This window comes from Hyperolius riggenbachi, chromosome 1, assembly GCF_040937935.1.
Source record: "Hyperolius riggenbachi isolate aHypRig1 chromosome 1, aHypRig1.pri, whole genome shotgun sequence".
Classification (NCBI taxonomy): domain Eukaryota; kingdom Metazoa; phylum Chordata; class Amphibia; order Anura; family Hyperoliidae; genus Hyperolius; species Hyperolius riggenbachi.
In genome coordinates this window covers 22,021,514-22,043,353 of record NC_090646.1, presented here as the reverse complement: position 1 = coordinate 22,043,353, position 21,840 = coordinate 22,021,514, and the positions used below count along the sequence as shown (strand labels likewise).

General features: G+C 49.6%; 1 protein-coding gene across 1 annotated transcript; it reads right to left on the bottom strand.

Annotated features, from left to right (window-relative positions):
* Positions 1–523: 523 nt before the first annotated feature.
* Positions 524–20,013, bottom strand: AP5S1 (adaptor related protein complex 5 subunit sigma 1). The gene is made up of 3 exons (XM_068266263.1): positions 19,884–20,013; positions 10,730–10,918; positions 524–2,112 (listed from the first exon to the last, which is right to left on the bottom strand). The coding sequence occupies exons 2-3, from the start codon at positions 10,909–10,911 to the stop codon at positions 1,686–1,688; spliced, it is 609 nt and encodes a 202-aa protein (XP_068122364.1). The 5' UTR covers positions 10,912–10,918; positions 19,884–20,013; the 3' UTR covers positions 524–1,685.
* Positions 20,014–21,840: the final 1,827 nt, after the last annotated feature.

Sequence of the window (21,840 nt, the reverse complement as noted above, 5' to 3'; positions counted from 1 at the left end):
CGCCTCTGTTCTCTACCATAATACTGATTGTATCCACCTTTGGTGGAGGGGGATACCCCTTCTTGTTTTTCAAGCCTACAGAGAGCGACTTCTTATTCCTGAGTGAGGACAGGCTAATCTCCTCACCTGCCTACACAGTGGTTGCCTGGAGGTAACCCTGGTTTGTGAGTATACAATTCATACTCTTTCCAATTATCCAATTACCTTGACATACTACACCATATCGGGCTCTCGGTTCTCTCTTCTTCAAGTAAAAATAAATAATTTTCAATTTGGTTTTTACCTTATTTGGACAAAAACGCACCAGAAACGTTTGCATTTTTTTTCCCGCCATACTATAGTTGTCCATTAAAGCTATTGGAAACCTGTCTGCAGAGGGTGGGTAGGCAGTAGATGCCTCTGTGATCAGATCCGATCGGAGAGGGATCTATCTGATGGTCTAGTCTGGTGACAGATAGAGAGATGTGTGGACACCTTTAGGATGATAAAACAAGATTGTATATTGATGAAAAATGACGTCAGGTTGACACAGATGGCCTATTTTTATTCCTTGTAAAACACTTTTCTTCTCAGGACAAAAACACGCAGCTCCCCATCCTCTTTTCTCCTAAAGAGTTCTGATCATTAGTCCCCCGTACAGAGCAGTTTTATCAGCCTAATCCAGATGTTTTGAAGGCAATACATAACTTCAGCCTGGCAGCAAAAATTAAAGTGGACCTGAACTCTTGCACAGGACAGAAGTAAAACAGAGAAATGCACCCTGTATGTATGTAGAGAGTTTAGCCTGTCTAATTCCCCCTCATATGTGACTAATCACAAATTGTAATTTGATCTCTCCTGTGTCACATGACTGCCACGGCAGAGGTGGCAGATAACATCCTGTGCTTTTAAAATGAGCTTAACAATATGTCTACTTCCATGAATCAGGAAGTAGAAACAGTGCAGATTTATTGCAACATTTGTATCAGTTTTAACAAAGAAATGTTTTTTCTGTAAAGGTTATTATGCTGTTCGGTATCTTTTAGAACAGAGATGAAGTTCTGAGTTCAGGTCTGCTTTAATATCAGTATAAAGAGTGGCGATTGGCCAAGCTGTCTGTTGCCTACAGTTTGCACATTTAAAGGGAACCCAAGGATAGAGGGATATAGAGGCTGTCATATTTATTTCCTTTAAACACCAGTTGCCTGGCAGTCCTGCTGATCCTCTGCCTCTAATACATTTAGCCACAGCCCCTGAACAAGCATGCAGATCAGGTACTCTGACTCAGCTGACTGGATTAGCCATATGCTTGTTCCAGGGTTTTGACTCCAACACTACATATGCCCAGAGATCAGCAGGACAGCCAGGCAACTGGCATTGTTTACAAGGAAATAAATATGGCAGCCTCCATATCACCTTCACCTCGGACTTCCTATAAAGCAAATATGAAGGACCTCTCAGCAAATGCTAATGACCACAGGGGGCGCCTGAATCTCACTTTGATAACCATTCCACTAGAGGGGGGAAAAGTCTCAGTTCCAGCCAGCTGAAACCTCCAGAGCGAAGGGATGTCAGATTACAGTCCTCACACATTTTAGGCACAGCTCAAATAAATTGGTGGGACTGAATAATGGAAGGTGTGGTTCTCAGTCCATGGCATGGATATGGCTGTCAAGGACTTGAGTCCGACCCCAAAGCTCTAGAGACTAAAGAATCATAGAGGTGGTCAGCTCCCTCTCCAGCGCTTGGACAGTCTGGTGGCTGAGGAAGAGCAGATGTCCCTCAGGAATGAACTTCTCCAGAGTCAACTCAATTCTGTCTGTCCTGAGGAGGACGTTGGTACTGTTCCCCAGAATCTTCAGCGAGTCCACCAGAGACTTCACCAGAGTCCTCAGCACACTCTCAGCCAAGGTCAGGTTGTCCAGGGAGTCACAGATCAGAGAGAAACCCAGAGAGTAGACTCCGACCCAGAGGACGGTCATTTCCTGGGGGAACGGGTCTCCTGGGTACAGTCCGTACATCCCAGCATCCTCCTCCTGGAGCAAGACCTGCTCGTCTCCTGAATGGATCACAAAGTCACTGGCTGGGCCGCCTGATGCTTGACGCCTCAGAAGGCACATCGACTCTGTCTGCCTATGGGAGAGAACAGAACGAGACTTTTACCAGCAAAAAAGCTTCTCATGACTCCTCCACGATGCCACACCAAGAGTATGCCCCTCCCACTTACACCTCACAGTCTGACTATACTTTACACCTGGGTAATTATCTGAGGGGTATGTACAAGCCTATGAGAAACCTGTATCCACTGCAGGTGAACCCTTCTCAAACTCATAGCAATCATCTATGCTGGACTTACTTGATGAATTAGTAAACCCGACAGCTCCTTCTAGGCCACTCCTCTACTGTACAGTACATACTACTCAGCTGAGAGCCCAGACTGTAACCATAAGAGGCTTAACCACTTGCCGACTGTGTCACACCGATGGGCATGCCCGTGGGGAAGCCCCAGGACTGCCTAACGCCGATTGGAGTAAGGTCCTGGAGCAGTGGTTTGCAAGAGATCACGCGTGCAGATGCGGCACATCTCCGCTTGGTAGGCGGAGTTCAGTCTCCCTGTTAGATGACAAAACCGTCGTCTATTAACATAGTACAGCACTGTGATCTAAGGCAGCGCTGTACTGTGTCACATGGCTGTACCCCGGGACACAGAAGAGCAAACGGCTATCATAGGCTGATGCCTGTGAGAGCCGATCGCTGTCATTGGCTGGCTAGCTGGGGGGGGGGGGGGGGGGGGATGGAAGGAAGTTGGGGGAAAAAACAAATAAAATAGGTACATTTATTAAAAAATAAAGAACATAAATATTTACAAAAAAACAAAAACAAAAAACACTGGGGGAGCAATCAGACCCCACACACAAAAAAGCTCTGTTGGTGGGGAGAAAAAGGGGAGTGGGAAACACTTGTGTGCCGAGTTGTGCGGCCCTGCAGCTAGCCCTTAAAGCTGCAGTGGCCCAATTAAGAAAAAATCAGAGTTAGTACCTGCTAACGCTGTTTTGAACAATCCTTCAGGGCAAGGTGAGACGTCGCTCCTCCCAGACGCAGGAACAGACAGCACTTCCCCTATAAAAGAATCACATGGTCAGTACACCCTCAGTGCGTTTAAGCCAAGTACCGGACAGGTGAACAACCTCTAACCCACACATGTGCTTCTATATCACAAGACAATTTTCACCCGGGTGGGATCGTTGCCCTGAAGGATTGTTCAAAACAGCGTTAGCAGGTACTAACTGATTTTTTCCCACAATCCTTCAGGGCAAGGTGAGACGATTAACAAGTAATATAACCTCAGGGTGGGACCACCGCTTGAAGAACCTTTCTTCCAAACGCCTGGTCATTAGCCGACATCGCATCGAGTCGATAATGCCGAATAAAAGTTGAAAAACTTGACCACGTAGCTGCTTTACAAATTTGCTCTGGTGATGCTCCTGCGCAATTAGCCCATGACGTTGCCATAGCCCTAGTTGAATGCGCCTTAAATGATGCTGGTACTTCTAACTGCATGGTTTTGTATGCTTCCACAATAGCTAACTTAATCCAGCTAGCAATAGTGGACTTTGAAGCTCTTTGACCTACCGATTTCCCTGAATGAACAATGAACAAGGAATCCGACTTCCTAATGTCTGATGTTCTGTGCAAGTACTCAAGGACACTCCTCCTAACATCTAACATGTGAAATATCTTCTCCCTATCCCCAGTAGGATTAACTGAAAAGGTAGGAAGAACAATGTCTTGTGATCTGTGGAATCTAGACATTACTTTAGGACAGAATTTTGGATCAGTCTGCAGAACAATCCTATCTTGAAGGTCCTGGAAATATGGACTTTTCATAGATAGAGCCTGAATCTCACTAACTCTTCTGGCCGTGGTCACAGCCACTAGAAATACTGTCTTAAGGGTTAAGAATTTTAATGAACTCTCCTTCATAGGTTCAAAAGCACCCTTACATAGCCCGTTCAGAACTACCGACAAATCCCACGGAGAGACATAAGGTTTAAACACTGGGGATTTCCTAGAGACCGCCTTTAAAAATCTAATGATCAAAGGAGAAGAGGAAAGGGGAACCCCAGAAAACGCTGAGAGGGCTGCAATTTGTACTTTTAAGGTACTTAGAGAAATCTTTTTGTCCCAACCGTCCTGGAGAAAATCCAAAACCGCTGGGACGGAGAGGCTATTAAACTTAGACTCCTTCAACCAGGAATGAAAAGTTTTCCAATACTTTAAGTAAATCTTGCTAGTTACCTCCTTTCGACTAGAAATCAGCGTACAGGCTGCCTTATCAGACACCCCTAATTTTTTTAACATCATTAATTCAGGATCCAGGCCGTTAAACTCAAAAACTCTGGATGGGGATGCCATAATTCCCCCTGCTGCAGCAAGTCTGGTCTGTTTGGAAGTCTCCAAGGCTCCTCCACAGACAATGACCTGATCACTGCAAACCAACTCCTTCTTGGCCAGAAAGGAGCAATCATTATCATTGGGGTTCTGTAGCTCCTCCATCAGAACCTCTGGAATTAAATTCTGGGGGGGGGGGGGGGGAATGCATATAGGAGTGGAAACTTCCACTCCTGACTGAATGCATCCACTCCCCGACAATTGTCCCTTGGATTCAGGGAAAAAAACTGTTGTACCTGACAATTCTCTTCTGTTGCAAATAGGTCTATTGATGGAACTCCCCATCTCTTTGTAATCTCTAAGAACACTTCCTTGTTCAGAGACCATTCCGTTGATAGAACCTTGTTTCTGCTCAGCTTGTCCGCATCTATATTCAGCGCTCCCTTGAGATGGACCGCTCTCAATGATAATACATGATTTTCTGCCCATGAAAAAATTTTCTCCGCTTCCTCCTGTAACAACAGGGATCTTGTGCCCCCTTGCTTGTTTAAGAAGGCCACCGTCGTCACATTGTCTGACTGTATCAAAACATGTGATTGATTTATTACTGACTGAGCCTCCATCAATGCCAGATGGACCGCTCTCAACTCCCTCCAGTTGGAGGATCTCTGAGCTTCTATTTTTGTCCATTTCCCTTGAAACGCTCTGTGACTCATATGGGCTCCCCAACCCCACGAACTTGCGTCCGTAGTTAGGATAAAATCTGTTGGATTTTTCCACAGATTGCCCTTCACAAGGTTCGATTCCCTAAACCACCAGTGCAGGGACGACACACAGTTTCTGGAATCGATACTCTGAAGTCTAGAGTTCTTGGATTTCCATCCTAATTCTGCAGAAAAAAACTCTGCAGCTTCCTTATGTGGGCCAGAGCCCAAAGGTACTGCCACAATAGTTGAAGTCATGAGCCCCAACACCCGAGAGATTGTTCTCAAGGTTGGTCTGATCTCCATTTGCAATGACTGAACCGCCACTGTAAGTTTCAGAATCTTTTCTGTCGGAAGAAACATCTTTTGACTGATTGAGTCTATTATTATTCCCAGAAAGACCATTCTTTGACTTGGTACAATCGAGGACTTCTCCAAATTGATAATTCAACCGAGATTTTGAAGATGGTTGGAAACCAACTCTAAGTGACCTTCTAGCTCCTGCACCGAACTGCCTAATAATAGCAGATCGTCTAGATAAGGTATCACCAGAACTGATTTTTCTCTTAATGGAACCAAAGCCTCTCCCAGAATCTTCGTGAATATTCTTGGGGCTGAGGTTATTCCAAATGGGAGGCAGACGAATTGAAAGTGCATTACAATTCCGTCCACCTTTACTGCGAACCTGAGAAATTCCTGCGATTTCACATGAATCGGGACATGCCAATAGGCGTCTCTTAGATCCAGAGACGCCATGAAAGCTTTTGAAAATAAAAGATCTCTCACTGAGATAATTGATTCCATTCGAAACTTTTTCTTTTTCATGAATGGATTTAATGATTTCAGGTTTAGAATTAGTCTGTACTTCCCTGATGGCTTTTTTACCACAAATATTGTGGAATAAAACCCTTTCTTTTGTTGTGTTGTTGGTACTCTGCAGACCACCTTTTGATCCAACATATTCTGCAGTATTCCTAGAATTTCCGGAATGAGTGCAACATCCTTTGGTGGTTTTGACACCACGTACCTTGACGGAGGGGGACTGGCGAATTCTATTCGGTATCCGAATCGAATTAGCTGTCGAATAAACGGACTTTTTGACATTCGAGCCCAACTGAGCGCAAAATATCTCAACCTTCCCCCTACCGCCAGGAACGCGTCATTGTGACTTAGACTGGGTTTCCTGAGGCTTTGCTCTGAAACCCGTCTTAGCTGATTTGTCAAAAGACCACCGTCTTCTCTTCTGGTCTCTTGGTTGCTCCTTCTGTTCATTCCTATTTCTACGAAAAAAATCTTTTATTGGTAACCACCTTTTGTTTCTTAGGAAAAGTTTTCTTTTTATTAGATGTTCTTTCCAAGGCTAAATCAAGTTCAGGCCCAAAAAGAAGGTCCCCTGAAAAGGGTACCCCGCATAATCTATTCTTTGATGTTAAATTACCGTCCCATGTTTTAAGCCATAGGGCCCTACGACAAACATTAACAAGAGCCGTTGATCTAGCTGTGAATCTGACCAATTCAGCCGAAGCATCTGCTATATACGCAGCTGCCTTAAGCAAAATAGTAATTGAATTCAGTAATTGTTCTACCGAAGCACCTGACAAAATACTTGACTTTAGTTGGTTAATCCATAATTCTAAAGTTCTGGCAACACAGGTAGAAGCTACCGCCGGCCTGAATGAGGTGGCGCTAGCCTCCCAAGATCTTTTCAGATAAGCGTCAAGCTTCTTATCTATTGGATCCTTTAAATCCCCTAAGTCTTCAAAAGCCAGATCTCCCTGTTTTGTAACCTGGGAAAACGGGGAATCTAATTTAGGACACTTATCCCATAACATGGTATCCTCAGCTGAAAAGGGAAACCTCCTTTTCATCGCTTTGGACAACAATAATCTTTTTTCTGGCTCAGTCCATTCCTTTAGAATCGTCTGTTTAATAGCCTTATGAACTGGAAAGACCAGACCCTCTTTCTCTTCCATGCCTTTATATAATTGATCATGTATAGATAAGTTAGAAGCCACATCCTTATTGATCTCTAACATATCGTTAATTGCCGAAATTAACATTTCAGTATCTTCAGTACGAAATTTAAACCGGGAACCAGATTCTGACTCCATATCCCCAATATCTGAATCGTCAGAATTGGCAGCCTCATCAGCCATATCCTGATTATCATTATCCGGTACCGAGAGCACCCCAACTTCCTGAGAAGATGATGGCCCTGCATTAGTTAAAGAAGATTTAAAGGACTCTAAAGAAGCATTAATCTCCTCTCTAAATGCTTTTAACGTATCCTGAACAGATGGCACAGGCTGTTCCCCAATCACCTTATCCATACATATCTGGCATAAAGTTTTGGCATATGGCAAGGCCATTTTTGCGTTACACACAGGGCATCTTTTATATGTAGGCGGAGGCCTACTACTTGCAGTAGCTGCTGTATCTGCTGACTTTGCCTGCAAGAAAAAACAAATAGCCATACTTGCTATGCCCCCAATCAGTTGTACACAACAGTAACCCAGTGCAGAACGAGATGACTATAATTATCTCACCTTCTGCCCGGCAGAGCTGCCTTCCGTCCTGTCTACCGCCGACATGTTGCCACACGTCCGGCACAAGACGCTGTCTCTCCGTCATGCAGCTCGCGTGGCCTTCCTTATTACTTCCGGCCTCAGCACAGGGGGGCGGAACCGGAAGCATACGAGAGACAGAGCACCACGGCTGGCCAATAAAAAAGTAGTTCCGGCATACCCGCCGGAAACTACGCATGCGGAACCCCATACGACCGGAAGGTCGCAATAATCCATGCTCCTGCACGTCAATCCACCACGCTGTCCGCAGAGCCGCTGGCCGCCATGCCTCCGAGTCTCGCTCCCGCTGAAAGCCTGAAAGAAAGGCCTCCACGCCCTCTACTCTTGCCTCCCCTGACGGAACGGAAAGGTAGGCATATTCCACATAGTCCAGCGTGGAATGATAGGCTAGACTGCCTCAGTACCGCAGTCTCAGCCTACCCTAAAGAATGTAACCTGCAGCCCAGCACACAGGTCCCACTCCTAGGGGAGATGCCGACCTGCCTGGACGCAGGAACAAACAGCACTGAGGGTGTACTGACCATGTGATTCTTTTATAGGGGAAGTGCTGTCTGTTCCTGCGTCTGGGAGGAGCGACGTCTCACCTTGCCCTGAAGGATTGTGGGAAAAAATGGCCTGGTCTTTAGGGGGGTTTAACACTGCGATCCTCAAGTGGTTAAAGGATCCCCGAAGTGACATGTGACATAATGAGATAGACATGTGTATGTACAGTGCCCAGCACACAAATAACTAGGCTGTGTTCCTTTTTTTCTTTCTCTGCCTGAAAGAGTTAAAGGGGAACATAAGTAAGAGGTATACGGAGGCTGCCATATTTATTTCCTTTTAATCAATACCAGTTGCCTGGCAGCCCTGCTGGTCTATTTCTCTGCAGTAGTATCTGAATAACACCAGAAACATGCATGCAGCTAGTCTTGTCAGATCTGACTTTAAAGTCTGAAACACCTGATCTGCTGCATGCTTGTTCAGGGGCTATGGCTAATAGTATTAGAGGCAGAGGATCAGGAGGGCTGCCAGGCAACTGGTATTGCTTCAAAGGAAATAAACATGACAGCCTCCATATACAGTTCCATTTCAGTTGCCTTTTAAATATCCGGTATGCAAGTGGCTGACTAAGGCCTAGTGCACACCAGAGCGGTTCGGCTGCGTTTTGCGATCCGCTTGCGGCTGCGGATACGCTTGGGTAATGTATTTCAATGGGCTGGTGCACACCAGAGCGGGAGGCGTTTTGCAGAAACGCATACTCCCAGGCTGCTGCAGATTTTGGATTGCGGAGGCGTTTCTGCCTCAATGTTAAGTATAGGAAAAACGCAAACCGCTCTGAAAAACGGCACTTCAGAGCGGCTTGCCAGCGTTTTTTGTTACAGTAGCTGTTCAGTAACAGCTTTACTATAACAATACATGAAATCTACTACACCAAAAACGCTTCACAAAACCGCAAAACGCTAGCTGAAACGCTACAGGAAAAGAAGAAAAAGTGTTTCAAAATCTGCTAGCATTTTGCGGATCTGCTAGCGGTTTTTGGTGTGCACTAGGCCTTAGTCCTGACTCCGACAGGAAGTGACTACAGTGTGACCCTCACTGATAAGAAATTCCAACTATAAAACACTTTCCTAGCAGAAAATGGCTTCTGAGAGCAAGAAAGAGAGAAAAGGGGTAATTTTTTTTTTATCAGTGAGGGTCACACTGTAGTCACTTCCTGTCTGAGTCAGGACTGAGTCAGCCACTTACATACCTGATATTTAACTCTTTCATGCAGAGAAAGAAAAAAAGGAACCCAGCCTAGTTATTTGTGTGCTAGGCACTGTACAGACACATGTCTATCTCATCATGTCACATGTCACTTCGGGTATCCTTTAAAGTGGAGCTGAACTCTTGTACAGGACAGAAGGAAGAGAGAGAAATGTACGCTGTATGTACTTAGAGAGTTTAGCCTGTCTTATCTCCCTTTATCTGTGACTAATCACAAGTTGTAATTTGCTCTCTCCCCTGGGTCAGCTGGCTGCCATGGCAGAGATGGCAGATAAACTCATTTGAAAGCACAGGGTGTTAACCTTTTCTCTGCTTCCATGAAAGCAGGAAATAGACACACTGCAGATTTATTGCAGCATTTGTATCAGCTGTAAAAAAGAAATGCTTTGTGTTTAGAGGTTATTATGCTGTTTTGTATCATTTAGCGCAGAGAGGAAGTTCTGAGTTCAGATCCAGTGTTAACTAACACACTGTCACCATAAAAGATAAAAGGATTGCAGATGACAATGATCAGACCAGGCTGCAGATCACAGATGTGCGAGGAAAGCCATCACACAGAGATGAGCTGCAGGGGAAGCGGTCAGGCCTCCCACAGGTGTTCAAGTAAAAACGGCCCAGAGGAAATAGCCGCTAATAGGATATCGGTAAAATTACCAATATTATACTATTGGGCAATGGGAATTCTGATGGATATTTTACTAGTGTAAGACCTAACCCTATTTTCATACGAGCCCCTCCCTCTAATGAAGCCGAACCCCGATTTCCTCCACATATGTCCAACCCTAAACCCCCCCCACACACACACCAGTCCCAAGCCCCAACCAACGCTGCACCCATACCTAACCTTAAAGGACCACTCAAGCAGAAAAAGTAAGCAGTTCAAATCCGCCAAAGCTGAGAGGTTTTGGACTAGTCCATCTCCTCATGGGGGGTTCCCAGGGTTTTCAAAAGCATTTCCTGAGCAGCAGTTCAACTGCTAAAACAGTAAAGATAGCAGCCAGCCTCCCCACTCAATCGTACGCTATTTTGGCAGTTTAACTGCAGTTCAGGAAATGCTTTTGAAATTAAAGAAAACCCTGAGAATCGGCCATAAGGAAATGGACTTGTCCAAAACCTGTCGGTTCTGTCAGTTTTAAATTACTTACTTTTTTCACTGGAGTGTTCCTTTAACCGCGACCCCCCCCCCAAGATCCACACCAAGTCCGCCCCTATATACACTAAATATCAGGCAGATGTTTGGGCACCACATAGGCACCCATGTTAACATTGTCGACAATTGGAAATTCGGGCGACTGATCCACACAGAGCACGCCCCCTCACCTGGCCACTATGGCGATCTGATCCATCCTCTGCAGTCTCTCCTTCTCCAGAGCCGCGTCGTCCGTCCTCAGCTTGTCGTCCAGCGGGTGGCAGCGGAACAGGCGGGAATAGAGAATCCGGCACTGCGGGGAGCCCTCCCCCGGACTGGCCCCCACCGTGTGTATGACAAAGCCGTACACCATGGCAGCACTGCGACAGCAAAGACATTAGAGGTCACTCAGCAATGCCTCATAGTATATATTCATATTATACACCACATACAGCACAGAGCGGCAGCACAGAGCGGTACAGGTCACTCACAGCAATGCCTCATACATACCGTACATACTCACAGTATTATCATACATCAGAACATACAAGGACAGATTATCCATGTATTCCCAGCAGCCAATAAAAGGCATCAATAAACCCTTTCCTTACCAGCAGTCTCTGTCCCCTTAAAGGCAACCTAAACTGAGAGGGATATGGATGTTTCCTTTTAACCTCCTTGCCGGTCTAAAAAATCCGGCAAGGAGGCAGCGCCGCACATTTTTTTAATTTTTTAAATCATGTAGCGAGCCAAGGGCTCGCTACATGATAGCCGCTAAGCGGCGGCATCCCCCCACCCACTCCAATCGCCTTCGGCGATCAGAGTATGCAGGGAATCCCGTTGAGAACGGGATTTCCTGCAGGGCTTCCCCGGTCGCCATGGCGACGGGGCGGGATGACGTCACCAACGTCATGGACGTCGGGACGTCATAGGGAATCCCGATCCGCCCCTCAACGCTGCCTGGCACTGATTGGCCAGGCAGCGCAGGGCTCTGGGGCGGGGGGGAGCGACTCGGCGCGGCAGATTGCGGCGGATTGGCGGCGAGCGGAAGTTACAAGCAGCTAGCAAAGTGCTAGCTGCTTGTAACAAAAAAAAAAATTATGCAAATCGGCCCAGCGGGGCCTGAGATATCCTCCTGCGCAGGTTACCCCGAGCTGAGCTCGGGATAACTAGCAAGGAGGTTAAACAATACCAGTTGCCTGGCAGTCCTGCTGACCTCTTTAGCTGCAGTAGTGGCTGAATCACACACCTGAAACAAGCATACAGCTAATCCAGTCTGACTTCAGTCAGAGCACCTGATCTGCATGCTTGTTGAGGGGCTGTGGGTGAAAGTATTACAGACACAGGATCAGCAGTAGAGTCAGGCAACTGGTATTATTTTAAAAGGAAAAATCCATGTCCTTCTCAGTGTGGGTTCACTTTAAGAACTAGAGACTGTTTGGTTAAGAAACAGGGCTCACCGATGCCACACAGCACCAACCAGTCTCTCTCACCGATTGTGCTGCTCTCCTGTCGGTATAACAGCAGAGCTCTGTGAGCTGATTTCATTGACTCCTGACCCTGTGATCACTGCGAGCCAATCACATCCAATCACAGTGATCCCAGGGCCAGGAACCAATGAAATCAGCTCCCGACTGGCTCACAGAGCTGTGCTGTTATACAGACAGCAGAGCAAATGGGCTGTAGTGACAGGAGAGCAGCGCAATCGGTGGTAGCGTGCGGCACGGTAATTGCAATCTATGCCATCGCAAGGATAACAGGCCCCAAGCATGGTTTATATTTAAATGACCAAGATCAGGAAGTGGTTAAAGAGAAACTGTAGTGTCAAAAATGTAATGAATAAAACTCCTTTTTTTTTTTACAATATTCATCTATAGATCATTTAGTCAGTGTTTGCCCATTGTAAAATCTTTCCTCTCCCTGATTTACATTCTGAATTGTATCACAGGTGGTGACTTCTTTAGTGCTGGCAGGTGATCTCTGCGGAATGTTTGTTTCGGGGAATTCTGAAGGCAGTGCAAATAGTGCCTGGTCTCCCAGAATGATCTGGGAAGAGAATTCTGCATAGCTAAACAGCCTAGGCTAAGCACCACTGGAAGGACGGGGTTACATACCAATATACAGCAATATATTGATTTAGGAAGTGTTTCTGATGCTGAAACAATGATAATTACAGTAAGAGTGGGTATCCCGAATTATTTACTGTACTATAAATTGTCATTACAGGCCCTCTTTAAATTCCACTACAGGTGGCGAAACTAAACATGACTGATAGTATCTCATTTGGCCAGGCTAAAATCCACCGCCTTTATTATCCCCTCCCCAGTGACCGCCGTCACCACACACAGTAAGCGTGCATACGCACACATGCACGCCCGGCGGCCCCCTGGCCCGTCCTGCTCCCTGTCCAAAGGGTGTCCCTGTGACACATGCGCAGTAGCGCAAACGCAGAGACACACACACGGACACGGGACGCAGAGACACACACACGGACACGGGACGCAGAGACACACACACGGACACGGGACGCAGAGACACACACACGGACACGGGACGCAGAGACACACACACGGACACGGGACGCAGAGACACACACACGGACATGGGATGCAGAGACACACACACGGACACGGGACGCAGAGACACACACACGGACATGGGATGCAGAGACACACACACGGACACGGGACGCAGAGACACACACACGGGACGCAGAGACACACACACGGACACGGGACGCAGAGACACACACGGACACGGGACGCAGAGACACACACACGGACACGGGACGCAGAGACACACACGGACACGGGACGCAGAGACACACACACGGACACGGGACGCAGAGACACGGACACGGACACGGGACGCAGAGACACACACACGGACACGGGACGCAGAGACACACACAGACACGGGACGCAGAGACACACACACGGACACGGGACGCAGAGACACACACAGACACGGGACGCAGAGACACACACACGGACACGGGACGCAGAGACACACACAGACACGGGACGCAGAGACACACACACGGACACGGGACGCAGAGACACACACACGGACACGGGATGCAGAGACGCACACACGGACACGGGACGCAGAGACACACACGGACACGGGACGCAGAGACACACACACGGACACGGGACGCAGAGACACACACACGGACACGGGACGCAGAGACACACACGGACACGGGACGCAGAGACACACACACGGACACGGGACGCAGAGACACACACACGGACACGGGACGCAGAGACACACACGGACACGGGACTCAGAGACACACACAGACACGGGACGCAGAGACACACACGGACACGGGACTCAGAGACACACACACACACGGACACGGGACGCAGAGACACACACACGGACACGGGATGCAGAGACGCACACACGGACACGGGACACAGAGACGCACACACAGACACGGGACGCAGAGACACACACACGGACACGGGACGCAGAGACACACACACGGACACGGGATGCAGAGACGCACACACGGACACGGGACACAGAGACGCACACACGGACACGGGACACAGAGACGCACACACGGACACGGGACGCGGAGACACAGGGGTGTTATTATAGAGAATATCGCCAACATCTTCTGCAGTGCTGTACAGAGTTCATAGTCTTGTCACTTTTCTGTCCCTTATGCCTGGTACACAAGATGCAATTTTCCATCAAATAGACGGTTAAATCAATTATTACCAACAGATCCGATCTGATTTCCGATCGTTTTTCGATATCAATTTCCAAACACTTCTATACAAAATCGTTCAAAAAAAAACAAAAATCAAATCGGACCTGTCAGAAATAATCTGATGGAAAATTGATTTAAGTATTAGGCATAAGAGGAGCTCAGTCTTAACCCTCCCATAGTCCTATGTCTATGTATGTATCCCGTAGTGTATGTATCATGGTCTAGGGCCAATTTAGGGGGAAGCCAATTAACTTATCTGTACGTTTTGGGGATGTGGGTGGAAACCAGAGTGCCCAGAGGAAACTCACACAGACACAGATTGTGCTCTGGCTGGGATTTGAACCAGGGACCCAGTGCTGCGAGGCGAGAGGGCTAACTCTCGCCTAACCACTACGCCACCGTGCTGTCCTCTACAATCACCGCTATTCGGTGCATTTGTTTACAGGTGCAGTTTGTGCTGAGTTGTCATGTTGGATAGCGGTCGGCTGGCCGATACCAAATACACTGTGACAGCATTAATACATACATATAGAATGATGATGTCATCCTAACTTATGTACTAAAGAGAAAATTTATATTGTCCTAAACGTTAGTCTGTCCAAGCTGCACTATTCATATTGTCACACAAGTATTAGAGGCCTGAACAATCTGACAACTACATGAGACAATCACTGGTGATCATGCTGGCTGACAGTTCTAGGAGTGATCGCTGTACAGACACACTGCAGCTGAGCAGCCCGTTCTGTGCTACAGAAGGAGGAAGGGGGGGAAGATAAGGAGCATTGAATAATCCTGTTAATTTGTCATGAACAGCCATAGTTTCTCATGCAGCAGTTCAGGTCTGAGTGTTGTACAGATGCATATGTTGCTTTGTAAAGGGAGGGGGAGGGGGGTAGCGCAGCAGACGACAGGGCAGCTTGGGTGGGGTAAGGAAAATGATCCGTAAATCCAGATTATTCTGCAATGCATCAGGGTTGCTGTACACACACTAGAGACCAGTGTGCATACAATGCTTTAGTGCTCTGATTCAGCAGATTGCAAATCACATTGGGAGATGCCTGTCCTGATGTAAGGGCGGTCACGCATTTATCGATTTTCCTGGCAGAATCTGCTAGAAATCAGTGGCCCAGCATGCCCGACCGATCGTAGTTTCAATAGATTTTTGTCCAATATAGATCAAAATTATTGCTCAGAGCAAATGGGAAATTTTGATTGACAGGAGGCAGTGCAGGAAAACGATGACCTATAGCGACAAGGAATAGATCTGTCAGATTCAGATCTGAGGGATCAATCTCTACTGGCTGGTACACACCATGCAATTTCCTGACAGATTTCGGGTTGAATCAATAATTTCCTATCTGTTTTCCAATCGTTTTTTCTGATCAACTGTACAAAAGTGATTGAAAAATCGATCAGAAAAACGATAGGTAATCAGACCTGTCAGAAATTATCCAACCCCAAATCTGACGGGAAATTGCATGGTGTGTAGCAGGCAGTAGAGATTGATCCCTCAGATCTGAATCTGACAGATCTATTCCTTCCACACACTGCTCATAGAATCTTTTGAATATCTAGTGACTTACAGTGTTGGGCCAATCGATGCAGATTGTTGCTATAGGTCATCGTTCTCCTGCCCCGCCTCCTGTCAATCACAATTTCCCATCTGGTCTGAGAGATACATTTGATCTATATAGGACAAGAAAGGTCAGGGGCCTACCAGGGGTCGCTCTTGCAATCGCACAAGCGCTCTGTACAGCATCCCGCAGTATGTTTTCTGCTGCCATTGGAAGTGATGTACAATCTTGCACCATGATTGTCCTGCATTTCCGATTGGTGAAGTTTTTCCCCTCTTGCACCTGGCATAAATAAAGTTTTAACCACTTGCAGGGGCTCCCAAGGTCAGTTTTCGCTGGCCCCGCCCTCATCACAAGAGGTCATAGCCCCTTCTTTAGCCTTATGGAGAAAGGCCGATGACCTCTTGTGCTAGGGGGCGGGGCTACATGTTACAAGATGCAGAAATGGACCTTGGGGGACCCAGCAAGTAATGTAAACTTTATTCGTACATAATAATCACCCACAAAGGCTCTGCAAAATTGCTTCTGATGAGTGATTCAAAAGTGATTTTGCAGCTCTCCCATCATTAGCATTGGAACGCAATTGATTCAGAAATGCAGCACCCACGCTTGTGATTTGGCCACCCCCACCATTAACATTCATCAGCATATCGCTGGAGTTGCAGGGGATCATCGGTGATCCTAACGTGGACTCGTGAGCCCAGACCCCGTGTACCTGAGATGGGTTTCCTTGGAGTATGTATACTTACCTGGGGCTTCCACCAGTCCTAGGAGGTGTGTGGTGTCCGTCTCTAGCCGATCCGTTCTCTTGTAACCCCCCCCAGTAATCTGACAAATTGTGCGCTTCTGTGCATGCGCCGCTGCACATGCACACCCTCCGCGCTCCCGTGCCTGGGACTGTTCGGCACATGCACACCTTCCGCGCTCCCCTGCCTGGGACTGTTCGGCACATGCACACCCTCCGCGCTCCCCTGCCTGGGACTGTTCGGCACATGCACACCCTCCACGCTCCCGTGCCTGGGACTGTTCGGCACATGCACACCCTCCGCGCTCCCCTGCCTGGGACTGTTCGGCACATGCACACCCTCCACGCTCCCCTGCCTGGGACTGTTCGGCACATGCACACCCTCCGCGCTCCCCTGCCTGGGACTGTTCGGCACATGCACACCCTCCGCGCTCCCCTGCCTGGGACTGTTCGGCACATGCACACCCTCCGCGCTCCCCTGCCTGGGACTGTTCGGCACATGCACACCCTCCACGCTCCCCTGCCTGGGACTGTTCGGCACATGCACACCCTCCGCGCTCCCCTGCCTGGGACTGTTCAGCACATGCACACCCTCCGCGCTCCCCTGCCTGGGACTGTTCGGCGCATGTACACCCTCCGCGCTCCCCTGCCTGGGACTGTTCGGCACATGCACACCCTCCGCGCTCCCCTGCCTGGGACTGTTCGGCACATGCACACCCTCCGCGCTCCCCTGCCTGGGACTGTTCGGCACATGCACACCCTCCGCGCTCCCCTGCCTGGGACTGTTCGGCACATGCACCCCCTCCACGCTCCCCTGCCTGGGACTGTTCGGCACATGCACACCCTCCACACTCCCCTGCCTGGGACCGTTCGGCAAATGCACACCCTCCCCTGCCTGGGACTGTTCGGCACATGCACACCCTCCGCACTCCCCTGCCTGGGACTGTTCGGCACATGCACACCCTGCGCGCTCCCCTGCCTGGGACTGTTCGGCACATGCACACCCTCCGCGCTCCCCTGCCTGGGACTGTTCGGCACATGCACACCCTCCACACTCCCCTGCCTGGGACTGTTCGGCACATGCACACCCTCCCCTGCCTGGGACTGTTCGGCACATGCACACCCTCCGCGCTCCCCTGCCTGGGACTGTTCGGCACATGCACACCCTCCGTGCTCCCCTGCCTGGGACTGTTCGGCACATGCACACCCTCCGCGCTCCCCTGCCTGGGACTATTCTGCACATGCACACCCTCCAGGCTCCCCTGCCTGGGACTGTTCGGCACATGCACACCCTCCGCGCTCCCCTGCCTGGGAGTGTTCGGCACATGCACACCCTCCACGCTCCCGTGCCTGGGACTGTTCGGCACATGCACACCCTCCGCGCTCCCCTGCCTGGGACTGTTCGGCACATGCACACCCTCCGCGCTCCCCTGCCTGGGACTGTTCGGCACATGCACACCCTCCGCGCTTTCCCTGCCTGGGAGTGTTCGGCACATGCACACCCTCCGCGCTCCCCTGCCTGGGAGTGTTCGGCACATGCACACCCTCCGCGCTCCCCTGCCTAGGACTGTTCGGCACATGCACACCCTCCGCGCTCCACTGCCTGGGACTGTTCGGCACATGCACACCCTCCGCGCTCCCCTGCCTGGGACTGTTCGGCACATGCACACCCTCCGCGCTCCCCTGCCTGGGACTGTTCAGCACATGCACACCCTCCGCGCTCCCCTGCCTGGGACTGTTTGGCGCATGTACACCCTCCGCGCTCCCCTGCCTGGGACTGTTCGGCACATGCACACCCTCCGCGCTCCCCTGCCTGGGACTGTTCGGCACATGCACTGTACTACTGCGCAGGTGCAAAACACTCCCAGCTGCTCAGAACAGCGCGGCCAGATTACCGAGGAGGATTATAAGACAGAGCAGCCGGAGAAGATGGTAAGATCCCCACACGCCTCATGGGGCTGAAGCCCCAGGAAAGTATAAATACATTAAGGAATCCCATCTCAGGTTTCCTTTAAAGGGGCCCATACACTAAACGATTTACCGATATACAGCAGATTCGATCACTGTGATCGAATCTGCTGTGAAATAGTTGTGCAAACGCTGACCGAACGATCGATTTCCATCCAAAATCAATCGTTCCCGTCGATCCGTCCGTGCAGATGATTTTGCTCGATCACCGGCGGGTCGGGAGTGCATCGATAGCGGCGTTTGAATGTCCAATGCTAGTGGCAATACATTACCTGATCCGGCCGGCGCGAGTCCCCCGGTCTCCGCTGTCTCTTCTCTGCGCTCGTCTCCAGCTTCACTTCTTCCTGTCCCGACAGAAAGTTTAAACAGTAGAGCGCCCAGACAGGAAGTGAAGCTGGAGACGAGCGCAGAGAAGAGACAGCGGAGACCGGGGGACTCGCGCCGGCCGGATCAGGTAACGTATGCAGGCGGGGGCCGGCGGCAGCTTCACAGATTGAGAATCGGTTTCATAGTGAAATCGATTCACAATCTGTTTGCAGTAAAGGCAGCCATACAATCAGAGAGGGATCTATCTGTTGGCCGGATCTGATGGCAAATCGACCAGTGTATGGCCACTAGAGTTGGGCGAACAGTTCGGCTGTGTTAGCCGAACTGCACAGCTGCCCAACCTGTCATTTTGATGTGGCTCTTACTACTTCCGGGTCGCAATGACCCGGAGTAGTACGTCTGCGCTGGCCCGGCGGAGCGCGTCCTAGATCGCGCTACCGTTGCCGGGCACTCTCTGCGCATGTGTGTGAGAGTGCCCGGCAACGGGAGCGCGATCTAGGACGCGCTCCGCCGGGCCAGCGCAGACGTACTACTCCGGGTCATTGCGACCCGGAAGCAGTAAGAGCCACATCAAAATGACAGGTTGGGCAGCCGTGCAGTTCGGCTAACACAGCCGAACTGTTCGCCCAACTCTAGTGGCCACCTTAAGAACATCAGGCAGCCTCTGCAAGCACACACATCCAATTTTGATTGGCTAATATTACCACCTCCATGTAGTACGAGGGCTTGCCTACACAACCTGCTCATAGGAATCATAGCATGTTGCCCCTCATACTACATGGAGGTGGTAAGATCTGTCAGTGATCGGCCAATCATAATTGGATGTGTGTATGCACCATGAGATTTGAGCAGACATGAGCTGAGCAGAGGAAAGCCCTGGTGTGCGGATGCAGCATAAGCCGCCAGATATATAATGCTGCATACACAAAATGTACAATCACTGCAGGACCTCCTGCCCTCCCAGCCGCAACAATGTATCCACTGCAGCCACGTGACCCGCTCACCTGTGACGTCACCCGCCCCTCTCCGCTCTCTACAGCAGTCACCGGACAGAGCCACTCAGCGCGACCGACACGGGATCAGGGCGCCACTTCCGGTCACACACAGCCCGACACTGCATGCACCAGGGCGACTTCAGCGGCGGAGAGCAGGAAGTGCGACTGCTGGTGGGAATCATTTCTGAGTACACAGCGCCACCTGCTGTGGGGAATCATTTCTGAGGACACAGCGCCACCTGCTGGGGGGAATCATTTCTGAGGTCACAGCGCCACCTGCTGGCCGCACCTTACAAACGCACTTCCACAGAGACCTCCAACACATGCATTGCCAGCGCCACCATGTGGCCACTATGCGCAATTAGTAGTCACTGTATATGTGTCAACAGAGTAAGCAAAAGCACTAGGAACGTTATATGTGCCAAACAACACATGTACAGTAAACCTGATACAAGCACAAGGGTTTATACTTCCCTGGGGCTTCCTCCAGCCCCCTGTAGTCCGGTAACTCCCTCTGTGTCGGTCCAGTCCCCTCCGTTCTCTCGCTGTGGAGTCCATGATTCAGGCTGCGCGCCACTGTGCATGTACAGTTACAGTCACGCACACCCCCTGACCGCGCTCCCATGCACACATGCACAGTGTACCTCAGCCGGGTCGCAGATGGTACGGGGCTGACAGCAGCACCACTGAAGGGGCTACCGGAGGCTGGAAGAAGTCCCAGGTAAGTATGAATCCTTGTGCTAGTATTGTCTCAGGTACACTTTAAAGGGGTTCTGTGGAGGGTTTAAAAAACAAAACACTGACACTTACCTGGGGCTTCTATAGCCCCCTTGCCAATGTCCTGTCCCGCGCTGTCCTGCTACGATCCTCGGTTCCCCGCCACCGGTCCCAGTCTAATTACTCTTCTGCAACTGCGGATGTATGGCCGTGTCCACGCGCGTGCTTGATTACACTCGCGTCTGTAGGCGCATACTGCACAGTGCAAGGTTTTCTCGTACTGTGGCTCCGCAGTGAGCTCCCAGAGACGCGAGCGGGAGCGAGCAGTATTAGTCTAGTCAGACGAATAATTAGACCGGGACCGGCGGCAGGGAACAGAGAATCGTAGGAGGACGGCGCGGAACATGACAGCTGCAAGGGGCGATAGAAGCCCCAGGTAAGTGTCAGTTTTTGTTTTTTAAACCCTCCACAGAACCCCTTTAAAGGGAACCCGAGGTGAGAATAATATGGAGGCTGCCATATTTATTTCCTTTTAAGCAATACCAGTTGCCTGGCTGCCCTGCTGGTCCTCTGCCTCTAATACTTTCAACCCTAGACCCTGAACAAGTATGCAGCAGGTCGGGGGTTTCTGACATTATTGTCAGAACTGACAAGATTAGCTGCATGCTTGTTTCTGGTGTTATTCAAACACTACTGCAGCCAAATAGATCAGCAGGACTGCCAGGCTACTGGTATTGTTTAAAATGAAATAAATATGGCAGCCACCATATCACTCTCACCATGGGTTCACTTTAAAGCCACTTAAAAGCACAAATATCAACTGCCTGTTTCACTAATGCACAGTACATCACTTCCGTCCAGACACACTTTCTGTAGTGGCGGTCCCCTCCATCAGGAGTGCTGCTGTGTCTCCATATAGGGTCTCTGCTCCTGCGGAAGCACTGCAGGTGTCTCAGAACACCTTTTACCCGTCAGATTGGGCTGCCGATGGACTAGAAGTGATAAAAGCTGAACATGCCATGAGCCGATATAGTGTAATAAGTTGTGTTGTAAGGAAGATAAGGAAACTACAAAAGCTATTCAGAGACCTTGGTTACTCCTGCTGCTGCCCAGTAACCAGGGGCGTAACTATACACCCTGCAAGGGATGCATCCGCAGGGGGGCCCAGAAGCTACAGGGGGCCCTGTTCTGAGGGACAGACAACTAAGGGCACAGAGAAAAAACTTTCTGCTCTCTGCACAATTGTTCT